Raw genomic sequence first — 18,622 nt, 5'->3', positions numbered from 1 at the left:
ATTGCAAATATATTGAAGCCCCTTCTCAAATGTATGATTTTAGAATCTCAAAGCGCATTTATTCCAAGTCATTCAATTATATTGCCTTTGAGGCCATACACTTTCTAAAAAGGAAAACTCAGGGAAAAAAGATGTAGCTACTATAAAGATTGATATGAGTAAAAGCCTATGACAGGCTTGAATGAGGATTTATCAAGCTCTACTTTAAAAATTTGGGTTTGTAGAAATATATATAGATTTGATTATGCTGTATTGGCACTGTTAAATATCACATTATTATTAAAGTGGAAGAAATTAGAGAGGTTGTTTTCAGTATGTACCCAGACAAGGCTCTTGGACCGGATGGAATGAATCAAGGATTTATCGAAAGGATATGTATGAGACTACGTATGACTAATGGAGAATCTAGGATTCACCAAAGAATATGTACGAGACTACATATGCCTAGTAAAACATCGCCTAACAGCGTGCAGATTCACGCCAAGAGGAAAATGCATTGTTCAGGACATGTATGACTCAAATGTGATTCAATAACTGGATTTACTTTACAGTGAAAATGTAAAAAAAAAGAGCAAGCTTGTCAGCACAACATATGCAATAGTTAAGGAATGCACTCCCTTCCAACCTTATTTCTCCTTCGACTTGTCAAGAAATTCTTCCCCATAGAGGGGTCTATTTGCCATTAACAGGGAATGACAAACGTGTCTCTCATGTAATATTATTACGTTTTGGAATCCTAGTGGAAATAATTAGGGATGCCTTATGAGCTTAGGAGTGACATGGCTTAGGTTAACATCAAGGCTCCCATAGTAGTATATACCTAACGTCTCCCTATTCACAGGTAAAACAATGTGTAATCAGTACTAGGCTATGAGTGGTGTACGCGCACATACCCCTAAAGGTTTGCAACGCAGAGGGTAAGTACTTGCACACACATCATGGCTGATGAGGGAGCAAGTGAAATGTGTGAGTGTTATGCAACGCAACAAAATGAATGACTAATAATTTTTAAGGATTATGAATTTAGATATTCTTTTAATATCAGTCTAATTATTCAAACACATAATTTCCGATAATCAGAAAAGTTATACTTTCAGTGTGGTTGAAAGTACAATGTAATCGACCCATGTTCCTCGATTGTTTTTCCTAAAAGCTAAGTACTTTGCGTAGTGAGAAACACCTTTCCTCATAGCGACCTTGAGAGACGAGAGAAATATGGATTAATTATTTAAATCGACTGATTAGATCAAGTTTATGCGTTTAAATTTTTCTCCCAATAGAGTCGCCACTATGAGCGGGCGGTCTAAAAAGTACGTGCGCGAGGGGATTTTCCCACCATGGGTACGTGGAGAGATTTTTATGAATTGGCTTCATTCACTCATAGAGTTCCCTTTTGGTGGTTCCCTCATGTTCGTTGTTCGTATTAGGAACATGTCACACGACTTTGAAAGTGACAGATTCTTTCGATATCGTCTCCTTTTATTCGTACTATGAGCGGGCGGTCCAAAAACTATGTTCATGATTAAATAATATTTAGGACATTCTAATCGAAATTAAGTAGATGAGTGTCTAAGAATTTGTTTTCTAAAGGGTATACTAGTTTTTTTTTGTGGTGTCTGTTGTACCGATTATTCTCGGTATTAGTGGAAACATCGGATGTCAATTCTTATTACTCATCAGAAACGAATGTTTTGAAAAAACTTCATTCTGTCGTGATCCATTCACACATTTTATTAATTCGATGATCATTCACTCTGTAAATTAAAATTAAAATTCACACGAGAGAAAATGATTCCGCCGCTCACAATGAGACTAGTGAGTAAAATATCACAATGACTGGTCAGGATTAGGTTGACTTTTATGTAAAAAAGAGTAAAATTTAATAGTTTTTATATTTTGTTTTAAAGTTTGGTGGCATAATGTAAAAATGAGTAAAGTTAAGTCGCTATGTGTAATTTACCCATAGGAAGTGTTATTTCAATTATACTTTCATCATCAGTGTTGTTAAATAAAATGCAGGGAAAGAGCAAAATTTCAAACCAAGCAGAGAGTTTTCCCTCTTTGGGTCTTCACCACCAGACTTCGCCGCTGCGAGCTAAGTTTAGTACCACAGCAGAATCAGATTACCGAAGACAGCAAATACATGACAACCTATTCTAGCTGAAACAACCCTAGATTCTTCTCTCTTCCACTGTGTTCTTTTTCTTCGAGGATCATGGACTCTCCTTCTCTTATTCGGCCTTCCGGTAATTCTCCATTATTTCGTTATTTTCTTACTTTCTGTTTCTTATGGTTGTCCGAAAGGCTCGAATTTATTTTTTAACAATAATTGAAGAGCTGAAAGCTCTCTGGCGAATTTGATGTTCGCCGGTCTTTCCTCGGATCTTGCTTTTGCGGTGAGGGTTTTATTTTATCGGCATTCTATTTGGTTCCCTGAAGAAATGTGACAGGTAGAAAGCATAATGTAAACTGTCATGCTGTGAAGAAGCTGTTGGGAAATTGAAATGACCAAATTTTTTTTCTCTACACCCACGATCTGTCAAAAGCCCTAGCCATCATCAGCTGCCAACAACGTCGCCGGTCGTTCTTTTTGCCCTTTCTCCCGTCGATGTGCTGACAATCATTACTTTCTTCGGTCACTGCCGTTGTTCTAGTTGAGTTTACCATTACTCTTTTCCCTGCTCCTTTGAATTAACATATCACGAACGGTGGTATCCACCCAAGTCGACCGATCTCATCAAGAGCTCTAACATGCTCAGACACAGCATAGCTTGAAGTTCCCAATTTTCCATGAGAAGCTTCTTGGACAGATGTAAAGCTCTTCTTTGTAACAGCTGCATAAAACCGAAAGTACTTATATCCGCTAGCGTTTGATTGTGTTTCCAGCTGTTAGTTTTAAATATCAGTTAAGATGCAAATTGAAGTTCTCATTGCTAACTCTGCATCTCTCCTCTTGTTGTTTACAATTTTCTTTCTTTCTTTCTTTATTGTTTTCGTCTTCTCTTCATGCTGATAGTTTGAAATTCCATAGTAATTCAAGTTTCTTTCATTTTCTGCATCTGTTCTTTTCAGCAGCTCAATTGTTCCCAATAATGGTTAATGTTGACATAATGTTTTACTTTAGTTACTCATGCCACTACTTCGTTTATATAATGGAAATGGAAATGTTTTTGTCATGCTGCCAGGGAATTCCAATGGACTTCAAAGTCCAATAAGCAATAGTCCTGTTGATATTTCCTATGAACTGGATTGCTCAGGAAGGACTTCTAGTTTACAGACTCAATTCAAGAAAAGAAGAATATCTCCAAGCCATGATAAATATTTTGACATATTAGAAGAGATTGAATCTTCATTACCCATATTGCGGTCTGCAGATTATTATATGGAACCTTCCTTGTCTGATTTGGCTGTCCAAGAACTTGTAGATCCTGGTTATTGCAGTCGAGTTCCAGATTTCACTGTTGGAAGATTAGGTTGTGGCTGTGTCAAATTTCTTGGAGTGACTGATATTAGGGGGCTAGATTTGGATCATATTATTAAGTTTAATAGGCACGAAATTGTTGTGTATGAAGATGAAAGTGCTAAACCTGCAGTTGGCCAGGGCCTTAATAAATCTGCTGAAGTTACTCTGACCCTACAAATGAGTTTGTATGATTTGAATGGGCTGCCGAGCAATATTTTGATGAAATTGAAACAGATATTGGAGAGGCAGGGAGCTTCTTTCATTTCATATGATCCAGAAAATGGTGAATGGAAGTTTTTAGTAAGCCATTTCAGCAGGTTTGGATTGAGTGAAGATGATGAGGAAGATATTACAATGGATGATGCTACAGCTATTGAAGGGCCAAATGAAATGAATGGTGGTGAGACTTCTGATGCAAATGGAGAAACCCAAGCTGATTTAGAGCCCTCTGGACCAATGCTTTATCATTCTCTGCCTGCACATCTTGGTCTTGATCCTGTCAAGATGAAAGAGATGAGGATGTTGATGTTTCCTGCTGAGGAAGAAGCTGAGAATGAGACTTTTAGTGACCCATCACATCAGAAGTTGTCTTCTGGTAAAGAAATTGCAAGAAATCCTTTACAGAATTCCAATCAGAAGATGAACCATAGAATTAGCATGCCTTTTGTAAGGAAAACGCCATTGGCTCTGCTTGAATACCACCCTGGTAGTTTTGATTCTAGTTCCCCTGGTACCATCTTGATGGCCCAGCAAAAGAAGGGCTTACCTTTAAAGACAACAAGGGGAGAAGGATTTAAGTTGGACCTGAAGCATGACACACCAATAACTGGAAGCCATTCTCGCAACATTGTTGATGCTGGCTTGTTCATGGGTAGGTCATTTCGTGTAGGATGGGGTCCAAATGGGGTCCTTGTGCATTCTGGTGCTCCAGTTGCATGTGGTGATTCTCAGAGGCTATTATCTTCTATAATTAATGTAGAGAAGGTTGCAATTGATAGAGTTGTCAGAGATGAAAATAATAAAGCTAACAAGGATCTACTTGAGTTTACTTTTGACTCTCCTCTGAATCTCCACAAAGCAATAAATCGTGAAACTAGAGAAGTCGAGGTGGGAGGTTTCAAATTAAGGCTTCAAAAAATTGTTTCTGATCGGATAATGCTTGGAGAGATTTGTCGGAGCTATATAGATATAATTGAAAAGCAACTAGAGATTCCTGGACTGTCATCACTAGCACGGTTAGTATTGATGCATCAAGTGATGATATGGGAACTAATAAAAGTTCTTTTCTCTGAAAGGGAAAATAGTGGACAGTCAAAATCAGTGGGTTCTGACAATGAAGAAGACATGATGCAGGATACAAAGGAAGGTTCTCTGGAAATTGATCACGAATCACTTCCTCTTATTCGAAGAGCAGAGTTCAGTTGTTGGTTGCAAGAAAGTGTTTGCCACCGTGTCCAAGAGGAAGTGAGTTCTCTTGATGAATCCAGTTATCTTGAACACATTTTCTTACTCTTGACTGGGCGACAACTGGATAGGGCTGTTGAAATAGCTGTTTCTAGAGGAGATGTTAGATTGGCTTGTTTGTTGAGTCAAGCTGGTGGATCCATGGTAAACCGAGCTGATGTTGCACGACAACTTGATCTTTGGAGGATCAATGGGCTGGACTTCAGATTCATTGAGAAGGAGAGAATACGGCTCTATGAGTTGCTCTCTGGTGACATTCATGCTGCTTTAAATGGTATAAAAATTGACTGGAAGAGGTTCTTAGGATTATTGATGTGGTATCGGCAAGCACCTCATACATCTTTGTCCACTACTTTTCAAACTTATCAGCATCTCCTTGATGATGGTAAGGCTCCATATCCTCTTCCAATCTACATTGACGAAGGACCTGTTGAAGGGGCCATAAATTTCACTGGGAGACACTTTGATCTCTCATATTATCTTATGCTTCTTCATGCCAATGGAGAAGGTAAATTTGGCTTTCTGAAAACCATGTTGAGTGCCTTCTCTTCAACAAATGATCCACTTGACTACCATATGATCTGGCATCAACGAGCAGTATTGGAAGCTGCTGGCATTTTTATTTCTAATGATCTTCATCTTCTTGACATGGGACTTGTTTCCCAGTTGTTGTGCACTGGGCAATGCCATTGGGCAATCTATGTGGTCCTTCATATGCCCTATTCTGAGGAAAATCCACATCTTCAAGCTACTGTGATTCGGGAAATTTTGTTTCAGTACTGTGAAACTTGGAGTTCAGATGAATCACAGCGTCAGTTCATTGAAAACCTTGACATACCAGAGGCATGGTTGCATGAAGCTATGGTATGCTGTTGATTTATGCAGTTGCATTTTTGCTGATCAATGCCCTGCTTGGCTTTTGGATATATCTTGAATGATTATGGTGGATGTCATACATGCTTCAGTGTAAACAAGTAGATATGTTTCCATCCATAAATGTGCACATTCTCCTTGATAAACAACCGTGGATTAAATATTCTATGAAAGAGGTTCCTCAGGCCTATGAAACCAATTATTAATATTGCATATTTTCATATCTGAAAGGCCCTTCTCCTTTTCTGCCTCCCTGTCCAAATTTATCAAACATGTAGATGCCCTTGCAAAGAAGCAAGATTTGTATATCCTCCCAGCTTCACTTGCCAACTTGTGTGAACATATACATGGCTATAATTTGCTTTTTACCTTGGTCATGATCATCATATTGAAGAGTTCACTTGATATGGGGCATACAAAAGTGTGCATGCCTACGCTCAAAATAATTTATAAGAAACTTTCAAACATTATGGTATGACTTAATAAAACCAATCGTCATTTCTGCATTATCTCCTGAAAACACGCTTCTGTTGCCCGCTCCTTTGGAGTACACGTGATATTGGTAACACAATTGTGTTGTAAATTTTAAGTTTGTGCTGTGATTGAGATTATTTTCCTAATCTCTTTTCTTCAATCTTTCTTTCTATATATGTTCTTAAGTTGTTTATCCTTTTTACTGGAAAGAGTTTGGCATTTGCCTACGAGGTTTTCATGTTAATGGATGTATTTTACTTGATTGAATACAGGCAGTTTACTTCAATTACCGGGGGGATCTCTTGAAGGCCCTTGAACATTATCTCAAATGTGCAAATTGGCAAAAGGCTCATCTGATTTTCATTATTTCAGTTGCCCACACATTGTTCCTATCAGGTAGAGTGTTCAGTTGTCATGCAAAAGTTTTGTTACATGCGTTCATGCAGCTGGAAATTCCTGATGGCAATAAATCATATTAAAGAATACCCACAATATCACACACACACCCGCGCCCACGTCCTTTTGCAGGGAGAACTGATTTCATGTGGCTTTCCAAGTGTCTACTCTTCCTAGATGAAGTGTCTAGTGCAGGATAAAACCTTAAGCTTTTGGTTGGCAGTTTATTGGGTCTTTTGTTGATTCCAAATGTCGTAATTTCTAGCATTAGCTCTTCTAAGCATTATGATCCATACATTTGATTAGGGATATATATGTTACTGAACATTTTTATTTAATGAAATAAGCTATCTAGGGAAATTGGAGCTCTGGAAGAGTTTTATGCTTTAATGTCTTCTAATAGGAGGTTCCTCCAACTTATTCGCATATGAGTCCATCATCTCTCGTACTCTCTCTCTTCCACCTAGTTTGGAAAATTGACAATATTTTGATCATCTTGGTTATTGGATCAAAAAACCAATCCAATCAAGGAAGGAATTCATGGATTGGTTGTAAATAACCAATCCAACCCATAGATACTCCATGAAGTTGGATTAGATTGGATTTGGTTTGGATTGGTTATTAACAAGCACTCCCTTAATTAATTTCACCTAATCAAATCTAATCCAAATCAAACCAAATTAGTTCCTACAGCTATTGTGATAATGACCGAAATATGTATACTGGTAAAGCTCCATAAATATTTTAATAAAAATACAAAATTATTTTGAATTCCATAACTCTATGTAAAAGGAATCTATGCTTATGATCTTACTATAGTTTTGGTCCTTTTAGTTTGGGCTTATCGTAAATGTTAGGGAAAAAAGTTTTGGAATGGTCCAGTTTTATAACTGTATTTTAAAAATATTGGGCTTTTTTTAGTTTGGATTGTTTAATTAACCAGTTAAATTATTTTATCCATGTGAATTTTTTCTATTGGTTTGGTTATAACCAATCCAATAGAATAAATAAACCAATAAACTAGATATTTTGGTTTTGGATTGGGGTGGATTGGGTTGAATCCTTGGATTGGTTAGAATTTTGAACACCCCACTTGGCATTGCTTTTAAAATAGTTTTAATCCTTTTGGACAAGTGCATGAAAAATGAACTGTAATTGATTTACCAAAACAAATCAGTGAAATTGATTTATGGTATAAACGTTGTACTGATCTAGGTGGTTTTGGGTCTTAGTATTATACATAAATGATGATCTTTATTTCTGGTCAAGAATCCATATATGGTAGTAGATGTCATTGTGTGTTATTACAACCGGAACAAATGATAGCCAAGTCAAAAATGTCAGTTTGGTTTGATTCAAGTGTTTGAGTCAATTTGGTTGGTTGATACTTCATACTTTATAGAGTGTTTAAAGAGGTCAAGTTCATGGTTGGCTTGAATTCAAGCTTGGTTGGTTTCACCAAATGCCCAATGGAAGTCTTATGTGTTAGAAATTGATATAAGATCTACGATTGGGCCTTAACTATCAGCTCGAACTTTTAGTTCAATTGTTTCCATGACATAGTACCAGAGCCTCTTGGACCAAAACAGTCGAGGGTTCGAGTCCTGGCAACCTGATGGAGATTTTCCCAGGTATCACACAGATTTAACAAACAAACAACAGAAATGGATGAATGAAAGGATTTGTATTGATTGAACTAAATAAAAGAAAATGGAAGGAAAGGTACAGACTCAGGGAGAATTTCACTCCCCTCTCTACGTAATCGCAGAGCCCTGCTACAAGCAGAAAAACACACAAAATAGCCTGCCCTCCTCCCTCTCTCTAAACAACTTATAACATATATTCTTAGGCTGCCAGCTCACCACCTACCTGTAGCAAACGTCCAAGATAACATAACTAACTAAAATGGAATAATACCCAAAGTGACCTCCCCACAATTGCTAAGTATTCTTAATTGGTGTTGCCCTGCTCTTCTTGCGTTCATAAACCCTTAGGACTTTAGGCCCATTTGGATTCTGATCCAATAAAGGATGCTCATTAGCCCGTTCTCTATCATTGCCACCCTCTTCAAGAATAGTCTTGTCCTCAAGACGTAAAGTTGGATACTCACTTTTAATCACAAATTCATCCTCCCAAGTGGCCTCATCGATGCTTTTAGAATGCCATTGAATGAGCCATTGAGAAACAGTATCTCCATGTTTCTGAATGGTGCGAGTAGCTAATATCTTCTCCGGGAAAATAGTAGAATCCGAGTCAACAGCAAGTTCAGGAGGGAGGTCAGCACAAGGAGTGTGGTTGCCAATTGCCTTTTTAAGTAAAGAAACATGAAACACAGGGTGTATGTGGGAGGAATCCGGCAATTGGAGGCGATATGCTACTGAACCAATACGAGCGGTAATCTGATAGGGGCCAAAGAAGCGGGAGGAAAGCTTGGGATACACTCGGCGGACAACCGATTGTTGGCGATGAGGCTTCAGCTTCAAATACACCCAATCACCTACTGAAAATTGAATATCGCGAAGATGCTTATCTGCTCGAGATTTCATGTGTTGCTGGGCACGAAGAAGATGTCGTTTGAGTTGGCGAATTGCCTCATCGCGATCAATTAATGACTGTGCCACCGCTGCCACTTGGATTTCATGAGGTCAGTAGCGGAGAATAGAAGGAGGAGGCCGCCCATAAACAGCTTCGAACGGGGTGGTGCCGGTGGAGATGTGGAAAGCAGTGTTGAACCAAAACTCAGCCCAAGGGAGCCAATGGATCCAGAATTTAGGCTGATTAGAGGCAAAGCAGCGGAGATAGGATTCAAGGCAGCGGTTGACCACTTCAGTTTGGCCGTCGGTCTCCGGGTGGTAGGAAGAGCTGAACTGGAGTCGGGTGCCTTGTAGTTTGAACAACTCTCGCCAAAAACTACTCATGAAGAGCGGATCCCTATCACTTATAATGGAGGAAGGAAACCCGTGTAAACGCACAACCTCTTTAACAAAGACTTCAGCAAGGGACTTAGCAGTGAAAGGATGCTTGAGAGCAATAAAGTGACTATATTTAGTCAGACGGTCCACCACCACCATGATGGCGTCGAAGCCCTTAGATTTAGGCATTCCAGTGATGAAATCCATCGAAATATCAGACCAAACGTTCTGTGGAATTGGGAGAGGTTGAAGCAAACCGCCCGGAGAAAGAGTAGAAGCTTTTGATTTTTGGCATACACCACACTGTTGCACGAATTGTTGAACATCTTTGACCATTCCTCTCCAATAAAAAGAACCCAAAATTCGACGATAGGTACGATAATAACCTGAATGTCCACCAGTTGCAGTATTATGGAACTCAGCCAATATTTGAGGAAGCCATTTGGAGTGGTTAGAAATCACTAGGCTGTTCCTGCGATATAAAGCTCCGTTGCGCAGATTATAAACGGTTCTACAAGAGGGGTCCTTTTGAAGGGCAGCCACAGTAGCACCAATAAAAGGATCAACCTTAGCTTCTTCCACCAATTGAGACGCATCTAACCAAGATGGCAAAGAGATTAGAGTGAAGTATTCACCCGAGTCGTGTTGGCGAGAGAGAGAATCCGCTGCACTGTTTGATTTACCCGGTTTGTATTTTACTTCAAACGAATAACCCATCAACTTAGCAAGCCAATTCTGTTGGTCCATAGTGGTGATTCGTTGTTGGAGGAGATGGCGCAAACTCTTTTGATCAGAGAAAACCAAAAACTTCCTTCCAAGTAAATAGGGCCTCCAATGTTGGATCGAGAGAACTAGGGCCATCAACTCCTTTTCGTAGGCTGATTTAGCTAGGTTATTAGGAGACAAGGCCTTACTATAATAGGCAATGGGCCTGCCATCCTGCATCAATACCGCACCTAGTCCGGAACCGGAGGCGTCACACTCAATGCAAAACTCCTTGGAGAAATTGGGAAGAGCCAACAGAGGTGTGGAAGAGAGTTTGTGTTTTAGCAAATCAAAAGCCGATTGGGATTCAGTGCTCCAAGAAAAGTTGTTTTTCTTAGTTAATTCCGTAAGGGGTTTGGCCAACTTCCCATAATCCTTAACAAACTTTCGGTAATAACCAGTCAATCCCAGGAACCCTCGAACACCTTTAACATTTTTTGGTATTGGCCAATATTGGATAGCTTCTACCTTTCCTGGATCCACAGAGACTCCGTCAAAAGAGATCCGATGACCCAAATAATCCACCGTAGTAAGACCATATGAACACTTCTTCTGATTTACCTTGAAACAGTTTGCTGCTAAGGCTTGAAGAACCAGCTGTAAGTGTTGTAAGTGGGATTCCCAAGTGGTACTGTAAATTAAGATATCATCGAAAAATACCAAAACAAATTTCCTCAACCAAGGCCGGAACAGGTCATTCATGACACTCTGAAATGTGGATGGAGCGTTGGTTAAGCCGAAAGGCATAACCAAAAACTCATAATGGCCGTCGTGCGTCCGAAACGCTGTCTTCGCTTCATCACCCTCCTTCATTCGAATCTGATTGAAACCAGACTTCAAGTCAAGTTTCGAAAAATACTTCGCCCCATTTAACTCATCTAGTAACTCATCAACGATTGGGATGGGGTATTTATCAGGGATTGTGACCTTGTTCAAGGCTCTGTAATCGATACATAACCTCCAGGAATCGTCCTTTTTCTTCACCAGTAGGACCGGGCTAGAAAAAGCACTTTGGCTTGGGCGGATTAATCCCATTTGCAGCAATTTTGTGACTTGGCGTTGAATCTCCTCTTTCTGAATATGTGGGTATCGATACGGACGAACGCTGACCGTCTCCTGACTTGAGAGCAAGTTGATCGCATGATCATGTGCTCGCTTTGGTGGCAAACCGGATAAAGGTTCGAAAACCTTAGGATGTTGGAGAAAAAGGTCCTGTAGACTCGCAAGTTGGTTGTTAGACAAATTGGGCACTGCATTAGACTTTGTTGTTTCCTGTAAATGCAATTCCCCTCCTAACCAGACCTGCAGAGCCGCCAGTTCTGAATTAGAGGCCTCAATACCCTGCAACTTCACCTCCCGACCATTGTGGACAAATTGCATCCAACGTTGGTCCCAATTATGCAGGACTTCCCCCAAAGATCTTAACCAAGCCATCCCTAGCACCACATCCAATTTTCCCAACTCAAAGATCAAAGCAACAACAGAAAATTCAACTGACCCAATTTGAATTGTTATAGAGCACTGCTCTTGAACCTGAATTGTGTATCCATCTCCCAAACGAATTTGTAGCGATGGAATGGATTCCGTTACGAGCCCCAAAGAACAAACAAGTTTAGGAGAAACAAAGTTATGGGTAGCCCCCGAATCGACCAGCAGAACAATAGGAATTCCCGATAATTCTCCAGTTAATTTCAGAGTTTGTGGACTATTGTGATGAGTGTTGGAAACTGTCATCAATTCGAGCACTGTACACTCACCGTCGACGACAGCTTCTTCATCTCCGGTGATCTCGCCGTCGTTGATTTCCGAAGGAGATTCCGACTCAAAGATAATTTTAGTTTCTGATAGGGTAAGTCGTAACTCGCCAACGCTACAACGGTGTTGGGGATTGTAGGGTTGGGCGCACTTGAAGCAAAGACCCTTCTTCCGACGTTCCTCTAATTCTTTTACAGAGAGATGGTGAGTGCCACGATTCCGAGGTGGCAGGGCGGTTTGAGGTGAGCGATTAAATCGTTCACGTTCTCCATTAGGTTTAAATTGGGGGACCCATGGGTCTCGGTCGGGTTTGGAGGTTTGACCCGGATCCTTTTGGATATTAGGTTTCCACAAATGAGATGTCACATGGGGCCAGATGTCACTCCACCGCTTGACCCTGCTCTTTCACGCGAAATTGAACGTTCGCTCTGCAACCCATAGGACAATTCCACATCCCTAGCAAATTCCATTGCATCATCACAAGTTTGGGGTTTAAGAGTACGTACCCAAGGTCGAATCGCCTCTTTCAAGCCGCCGATGAAGAAACCCATGAATTCCGCTTCAGAATTTTTCGGGAGAAAGGCTGTGGTTTTCTCAAAAGCTTCGATATAGTCATTCACAGACCCAGTCTGGCGCAAGGTGGAGAGCTCCTCATAAGCGTTTTGGACTCGTCGATCATTAAACCGATGTTGTAATTTGGTTGTAAACACCTCCCAAGGCATTTGAGGATCATCTCTAATCAAACGGGAGAACCAATGGAGGGCAGCACCGGACATACACATTTGAGCCAAAGTCAGTTTCATAGCCGGCTGAGTATGGTGGACGCGAAAATAAAGATCGGCCTGAGCAAGCCAAGATCGAGGATCGTCGGTACCGTAAAACATTGGAATCTTCACTTTGGGCATAGCCATGATTGAACCATCGTAATGGTTGGGTCGAATATGAGATGCTAAATTGGTAACAACAGGACCCCCCTGATTTGCTACAGGGCAGTACCAACAAGTGGAGATGTAATATGAATAGTTTCAGAAAAGTTAGAGGTACCTTCATCGGAATGTTTCCCCTGGTTCTGGGTGGTGAGACTCTCCATTCGAGTATCCAAAGCCATTACTAGCCTTTGCAAATTATCCATGGTGTTTCGAATGCCCCCAAGGGTCTGATGAACAATTTCGAACCGGGCAGCATGTTCTTCAAGTTTGATGTTCACATCGATCAAGGACTGTTGGCGGGTTTGAGGTGGTGGCGGTGGTGGAGGAGGATTAGTCATGGTATTGAGAAAAACAGATGAGGAGAGAGTTTCCCACAGACGGCGCCAAATGATGGAGATTTTCCCAAGTATCACACAGATTTAACAAACAAACAACAGAAATGGATGAATGAAAGGATTTGTATTGATTGAACTAAATAAAAGAAAATGGAAGGAAAGGTACAGACTCAGGGAGAATTTCACTCCCCTCTCTACGTAATCGCAGAGCCCTGCTACAAGCAGAAAAACACACAAAATAGCCTGCCCTCCTCCCTCTCTCTAAACAACTTATAACATATATTCTTAGGCTGCCAGCTCACCACCTACCTGTAGAATGCCCCCAAGGGTCTGATGAACAATTTCGAACCGGGCAGCATGTTCTTCAAGTTTGATGTTCACATCGATCAAGGACTGTTGGCGGGTTTGAGGTGGTGGCGGTGGTGGAGGAGGATTAGTCATGGTATTGAGAAAAACAGATGAGGAGAGAGTTTCCCACAGACGGCGCCAAATGATGGAGATTTTCCCAAGTATCACACAGATTTAACAAACAAACAACAGAAATGGATGAATGAAAGGATTTGTATTGATTGAACTAAATAAAAGAAAATGGAAGGAAAGTTACAGACTCAGGGAGAATTTCACTCCCCTCTCTACGTAATCGCAGAGCCCTGCTACAAGCAGAAAAACACACAAAATAGCCTGCCCTCCTCCCTCTCTCTAAACAACTTATAACATATATTCTTAGGCTGCCAGCTCACCACCTACCTGTAGAATGCCCCCAAGGGTCTGATGAACAATTTCGAACCGGGCAGCATGTTCTTCAAGTTTGATGTTCACATCGATCAAGGACTGTTGGCGGGTTTGAGGTGGTGGCGGTGGTGGAGGAGGATTAGTCATGGTATTGAGAAAAACAGATGAGGAGAGAGTTTCCCACAGACGGCGCCAAATGATGGAGATTTTCCCAAGTATCACACAGATTTAACAAACAAACAACAGAAATGGATGAATGAAAGGATTTGTATTGATTGAACTAAATAAAAGAAAATGGAAGGAAAGGTACAGACTCAGGGAGAATTTCACTCCCCTCTCTACGTAATCGCAGAGCCCTGCTACAAGCAGAAAAACACACAAAATAGCCTGCCCTCCTCCCTCTCTCTAAACAACTTAATAACATATATTCTTAGGCTGCCAGCTCACCACCTACCTGTAGCAAACGTCCAAGATAACATAACTAACTAAAATGGAATAATACCCAAAGTGACCTCCCCACAATTGCTAAGTATTCTTAATTGGTGTTGCCCTGCTCTTCTTGCGTTCATAAACCCTTAGGACTTTAGGCCCATTTGGATTCTGATCCAATAAAGGATGCTCATTAGCCCGTTCTCTATCACAACCTCATTAATTTGTGGAATTAAAAACGCATGGTGGGATGGACCTGTGTTGTACATGCTGCAAGCCCGAGGGGCATTTGCATGTGGGAATGTGTCACAAATTGATATAAGATCTACGATTGGGTCTTAACTATCAGCTCGAGCTTTTAGTTCAATTGGGTCCACGACATTATGGAGTTAAAATGGCTGAGAAGGATGAATAGCTTTGGATTTTGCCATTTATTCTACTCCCTCCATTCCATTTTATAAGTCATTCTAGTAAGTCGTTTTAGTTTTCCAAGAATTTAAGCATTAAATTTTTGTCTTGGTCCATGTGTTTTTTAACATTCCAAGACTTACTCTCCAACCATTACATGAGAGAGAATTTTCTTTTGTAGTTAACCAATATAAATTCATTAATTAGACCCTATATTAATTGTATTTCTTAATCCGTGTGAAATATTCTAGAATGACTTATATAATGAATGGAGGGAGTAATTCTTTTTGTTTATCTGCTAATACTCCATCCTTGCTGCTAAAAATATTTTACTTAGGTATTTAACAGCTTGGATTTCTTTTGATTTGCAATGAATTTTTTATTTCCTCTTTTCCGAAAGTCTCCCAGCTAACTAATTCAGATAACTGAAAGTCCAGTACTCTCTTATCTCTCCTATATCTTTGAACCACATGCAGAAATATAGATCAACTCTTTTTGCTCAAGTCCAACTACATCGTTAGCCATTGAGTATTACTCCTAAGTCTAAAATTGGCAACCTTGCCAAGTTTATGGGCATCCAAAGAGAAATATTAGCTTCTTTATGTTATATTGGATAATTCTAGAGTTTTTTTATGCATGGAAAATAAATTTATGAAGTTTTTTTCTTTTTCTTTTTCATACACAATTTAATCAGTACTTGATGATTAGTTTGTTAAGTAGCTTCCCTTTCTTTGTTAATCAATTTAATGCAGCCAATCACTCGGAGATATGGAGGCTTGCAACTTCAATGGAGGATCACAAGTCTGAAATTGAAAACTGGGACTTGGGAGCTGGAATTTATGTATCATTTTATTTGTTAAAAAGTTCGCTGCAGGAAGGGAATGATAGCATGAGTGAACTGGTAAGAAGTGCTTGTTGTGAATTTTAATATAGTCTTCATCATAATCAACATTTGAACTTTAAAGTCACTGATAAGAAGTGATTTAGGTCCACGAGTCTTGTTGCTACTAATAAAAAATTGGTGCTGCGCCTGATATTTGTTGCAATTGCAATCAATTCAATACAAGCCCAAGGCCATGGGCATATCCATGTCTGTGAATTTTCTCAAGGAGTTCAGTAGAGTGGATGGCATTCAAACAATTTCTACATCATGATATTTTAGCATATTTCTAAATGCGGCCTATTCTCAATCACATTTTTGCTTTTCCTACTTACTGGACTAACTTTTTGTAGGTCTCCTGATAGAAGATAAGACAGAACTTATGATGAATAATGTAGTGTTAGTTTAATGAAAATTAAATTAGTATTTCATTACTTAAGCCACTCTAATAGATGGTGTATTTTATGTTTTATAAACCGATTTTCTGATAGTTGGGTATTCAGAGAGCCTGTCGAAGCTCACACATTATAATGCTGCTTCCGCCCTCTCTCCCCTATTATAAGTAGTTCTGAATATGTAGCATATTTTGCAGGATTCTCTTGATAGCAAAAATTCTTCCTGCAGAGAATTCCTTGGTCATCTGAATGAATCTTTGGCAGTTTTTGGTGACCGTCTGCCAATTGATGCAAGGTAATTTTTATTCCTTATCCTGCACCATATACTTTAGGGTTGATTGCCTGAATAACTGTTTAATAAATTTCATACACTGGAATTGAAGTGCTTGCGTTGAAATTTGTTGAATCATCTTCAATGGTGGCGATATATCAGTTCTTTTTTCCTTTTTTTCCCGCCTAATACGTACTCCACCCCTTTAACTTGGCCCCACACACTTACTTCCATTATAGCTTCATCTTCTTCTTCAGCAATGTGTGACCAACTTCGTCATGTCAGAAATGGAAGGATTGGAAGCACAGCCCGTCGATAGCTGACCACCTCTCTCTTTATTTTGGTTAGGGATTAGCATGAACTGGTTTGGTGCAAAAGGCCGAGCTGAACAAATGGAAATGTTTAAAATCGAATTACGTTTCATTTTGGCTCGGTTTGATTTGTGTATAAACTAAACAGGTTTTTTGTCAAACAAATCTTTTTTTTACCTCTACTTTTTAGTGGTTCACACACTTTCTTTGTTTTTGTTTTTTCCCCCATATACCCCTCCCTCTTTCATGTGTTATGGGGACAGGTAGTAATTTGGGAGCCTATAGGATGTTTTAAAAGTTTGGGGGGATGATAGGCTTTTGAGGCCATGTTAAAGGGGCAATGTATGTATTAGGCTTTTTTTTGTGATACTTTTCTCATGATAAAGTTAGATGCTCCTTGAATACTAGTAGCATGGGATCTGATTATACATTATTACCAGAGTCCTGGTATACTATCTATTCATCTCATGAGTGTTATTAAAACGGGGTCTTTCCATCCCGAGTCTGATTCTATTTTTTTTAGCAAAGTTTTGGTATATGGATTTATTCACCACCAAGTGGACAAGGGTGCCTTTTGTGTGTGGCTCTCTTTCTTTGAAATAATATATACTTCAACCGTGGACTGGTGAGGGTTCCATAATGATAGCAGATGATATGAATCGTTTATGCGAAGTTAGTCCTGCTCAAGTCAAATTTTCTGGAACTGCCCCGCCCTGCATCGCTAATGCTTTAGTTGATTTGGAAACTTCTTCATATGGTTAAGGATGCATTATATTTAGCATCTTTGCTTTGCATCCTGCTCTAAGATTGCACGTGAACTGAAAATGAATAATCATAACTGATAAGACTGGATGAAAAGGAGGTTATGAATAATGATTTCAGTTCACTTATAGTCTTCCTCATTGACGTTTGTGGTATAAAGTGAAACATTTTTGGCGAATACTGGGCTGAAGAGAAGAAAAGATAGTTGTGGTTTCCATATTGACATTATTTTGGTGTATATTTTACAGAGTAGCATACTCAAAGATGGCTGAGGAGATGAGTGATCTGCTTCTATCTAATGTTAGTAAGGGACCAACCAGAGATGGTCAGTTAAGTTGCTTTGAGACCGTGTTTTGCGCTCCAGTTCCCGAAGACATCCGCTCTAATCATCTGCAGGATGCTGTATCTCTCTTTACGTGTTATCTTTCGGAGATGGCCAATTAATGTGTGATTTTTAAAACGTTCTTATTCTTCCATGCACACAGCATTTCGGTTGTAACCAGTTTTGGTAGTATATACATTATAGTTTCAAATAGAAATTGAGTTGTATGCCAAGTTCACTGCCTCCCAAAGCACATAAGGATGATTTATTATGTGTCTGTCTTACGTTTTATATATATTCTTGTTTTTGCCAGCCAGTACTTTTTTTAGAAGGGTTTATATTCTCCTGTTGGACAAAATAGAGACGAGTATACAAATTAACTGTGGTCTCATGCAATTGCAAAAACGTTACCGTGCTTAAAATTTGCAAATGTTGTGAGAGGTTTCTTCCATTTACAAAGATATTGTTATTTAATTATCAGTAAATAAGAGGAATTTGAGTTATTTTATTACTTGTTTTCTTGTGCTTTAAGACCTTTTAAATGATAAACTGATACATGTCTAAATTGGCCTTATAATATATTTTGAGGACATCCAATTTGTATTGTATTTTAATTTGGTATTTGATTTACATTTCAAAATGTGTATGAATATTGGCCTTAGCCGATGGTAGTGATGAGATTTCATATCAAATGTGAAATTGTAAACCCATAAGATTTCTAAAATTTAATCTTTTGAGGACCAAAC

The 18,622-nt window shown here is 39.4% G+C and overlaps 1 protein-coding gene across 1 annotated transcript; it reads left to right on the top strand.

Annotated features, from left to right (window-relative positions):
• The first annotated feature begins 2,004 nt into the window (after window positions 1-2,004).
• On the top strand, window positions 2,005-18,188 carry LOC136224860 (nuclear pore complex protein NUP96). The gene is made up of 6 exons (XM_066013289.1): window positions 2,005-2,246; window positions 3,186-5,791; window positions 6,547-6,670; window positions 15,688-15,836; window positions 16,408-16,505; window positions 17,803-18,188. Exons 1-6 carry the CDS (start codon window positions 2,216-2,218, stop codon window positions 17,996-17,998), a joined length of 3,204 nt encoding a protein of 1,067 aa, XP_065869361.1. The 5' UTR covers window positions 2,005-2,215; the 3' UTR covers window positions 17,999-18,188.
• The last annotated feature ends 434 nt before the right edge of the window (window positions 18,189-18,622 follow it).

This window comes from Euphorbia lathyris, chromosome 3 (assembly GCF_963576675.1).
Source record: "Euphorbia lathyris chromosome 3, ddEupLath1.1, whole genome shotgun sequence".
Taxonomy (NCBI): domain Eukaryota; kingdom Viridiplantae; phylum Streptophyta; class Magnoliopsida; order Malpighiales; family Euphorbiaceae; genus Euphorbia; species Euphorbia lathyris.
Note: the sequence above shows the minus strand (reverse complement) of the source record. Positions and strands in the feature narration are given on the sequence as shown.

Bases quoted from the DNA above. Each gene is read 5' to 3' on its own strand.
- LOC136224860 (XM_066013289.1), top strand. From the start codon at position 2,216: ATGGACTCTCCTTCTCTTATTCGGCCTTCCG. The intron at 2,247-3,185 runs GTAATTCTCCAT...TCATGCTGCCAG, and splicing joins TTCTCTTATTCGGCCTTCCG to GGAATTCCAATGGACTTCAA. The intron at 5,792-6,546 runs GTATGCTGTTGA...GATTGAATACAG, and splicing joins CATGGTTGCATGAAGCTATG to GCAGTTTACTTCAATTACCG.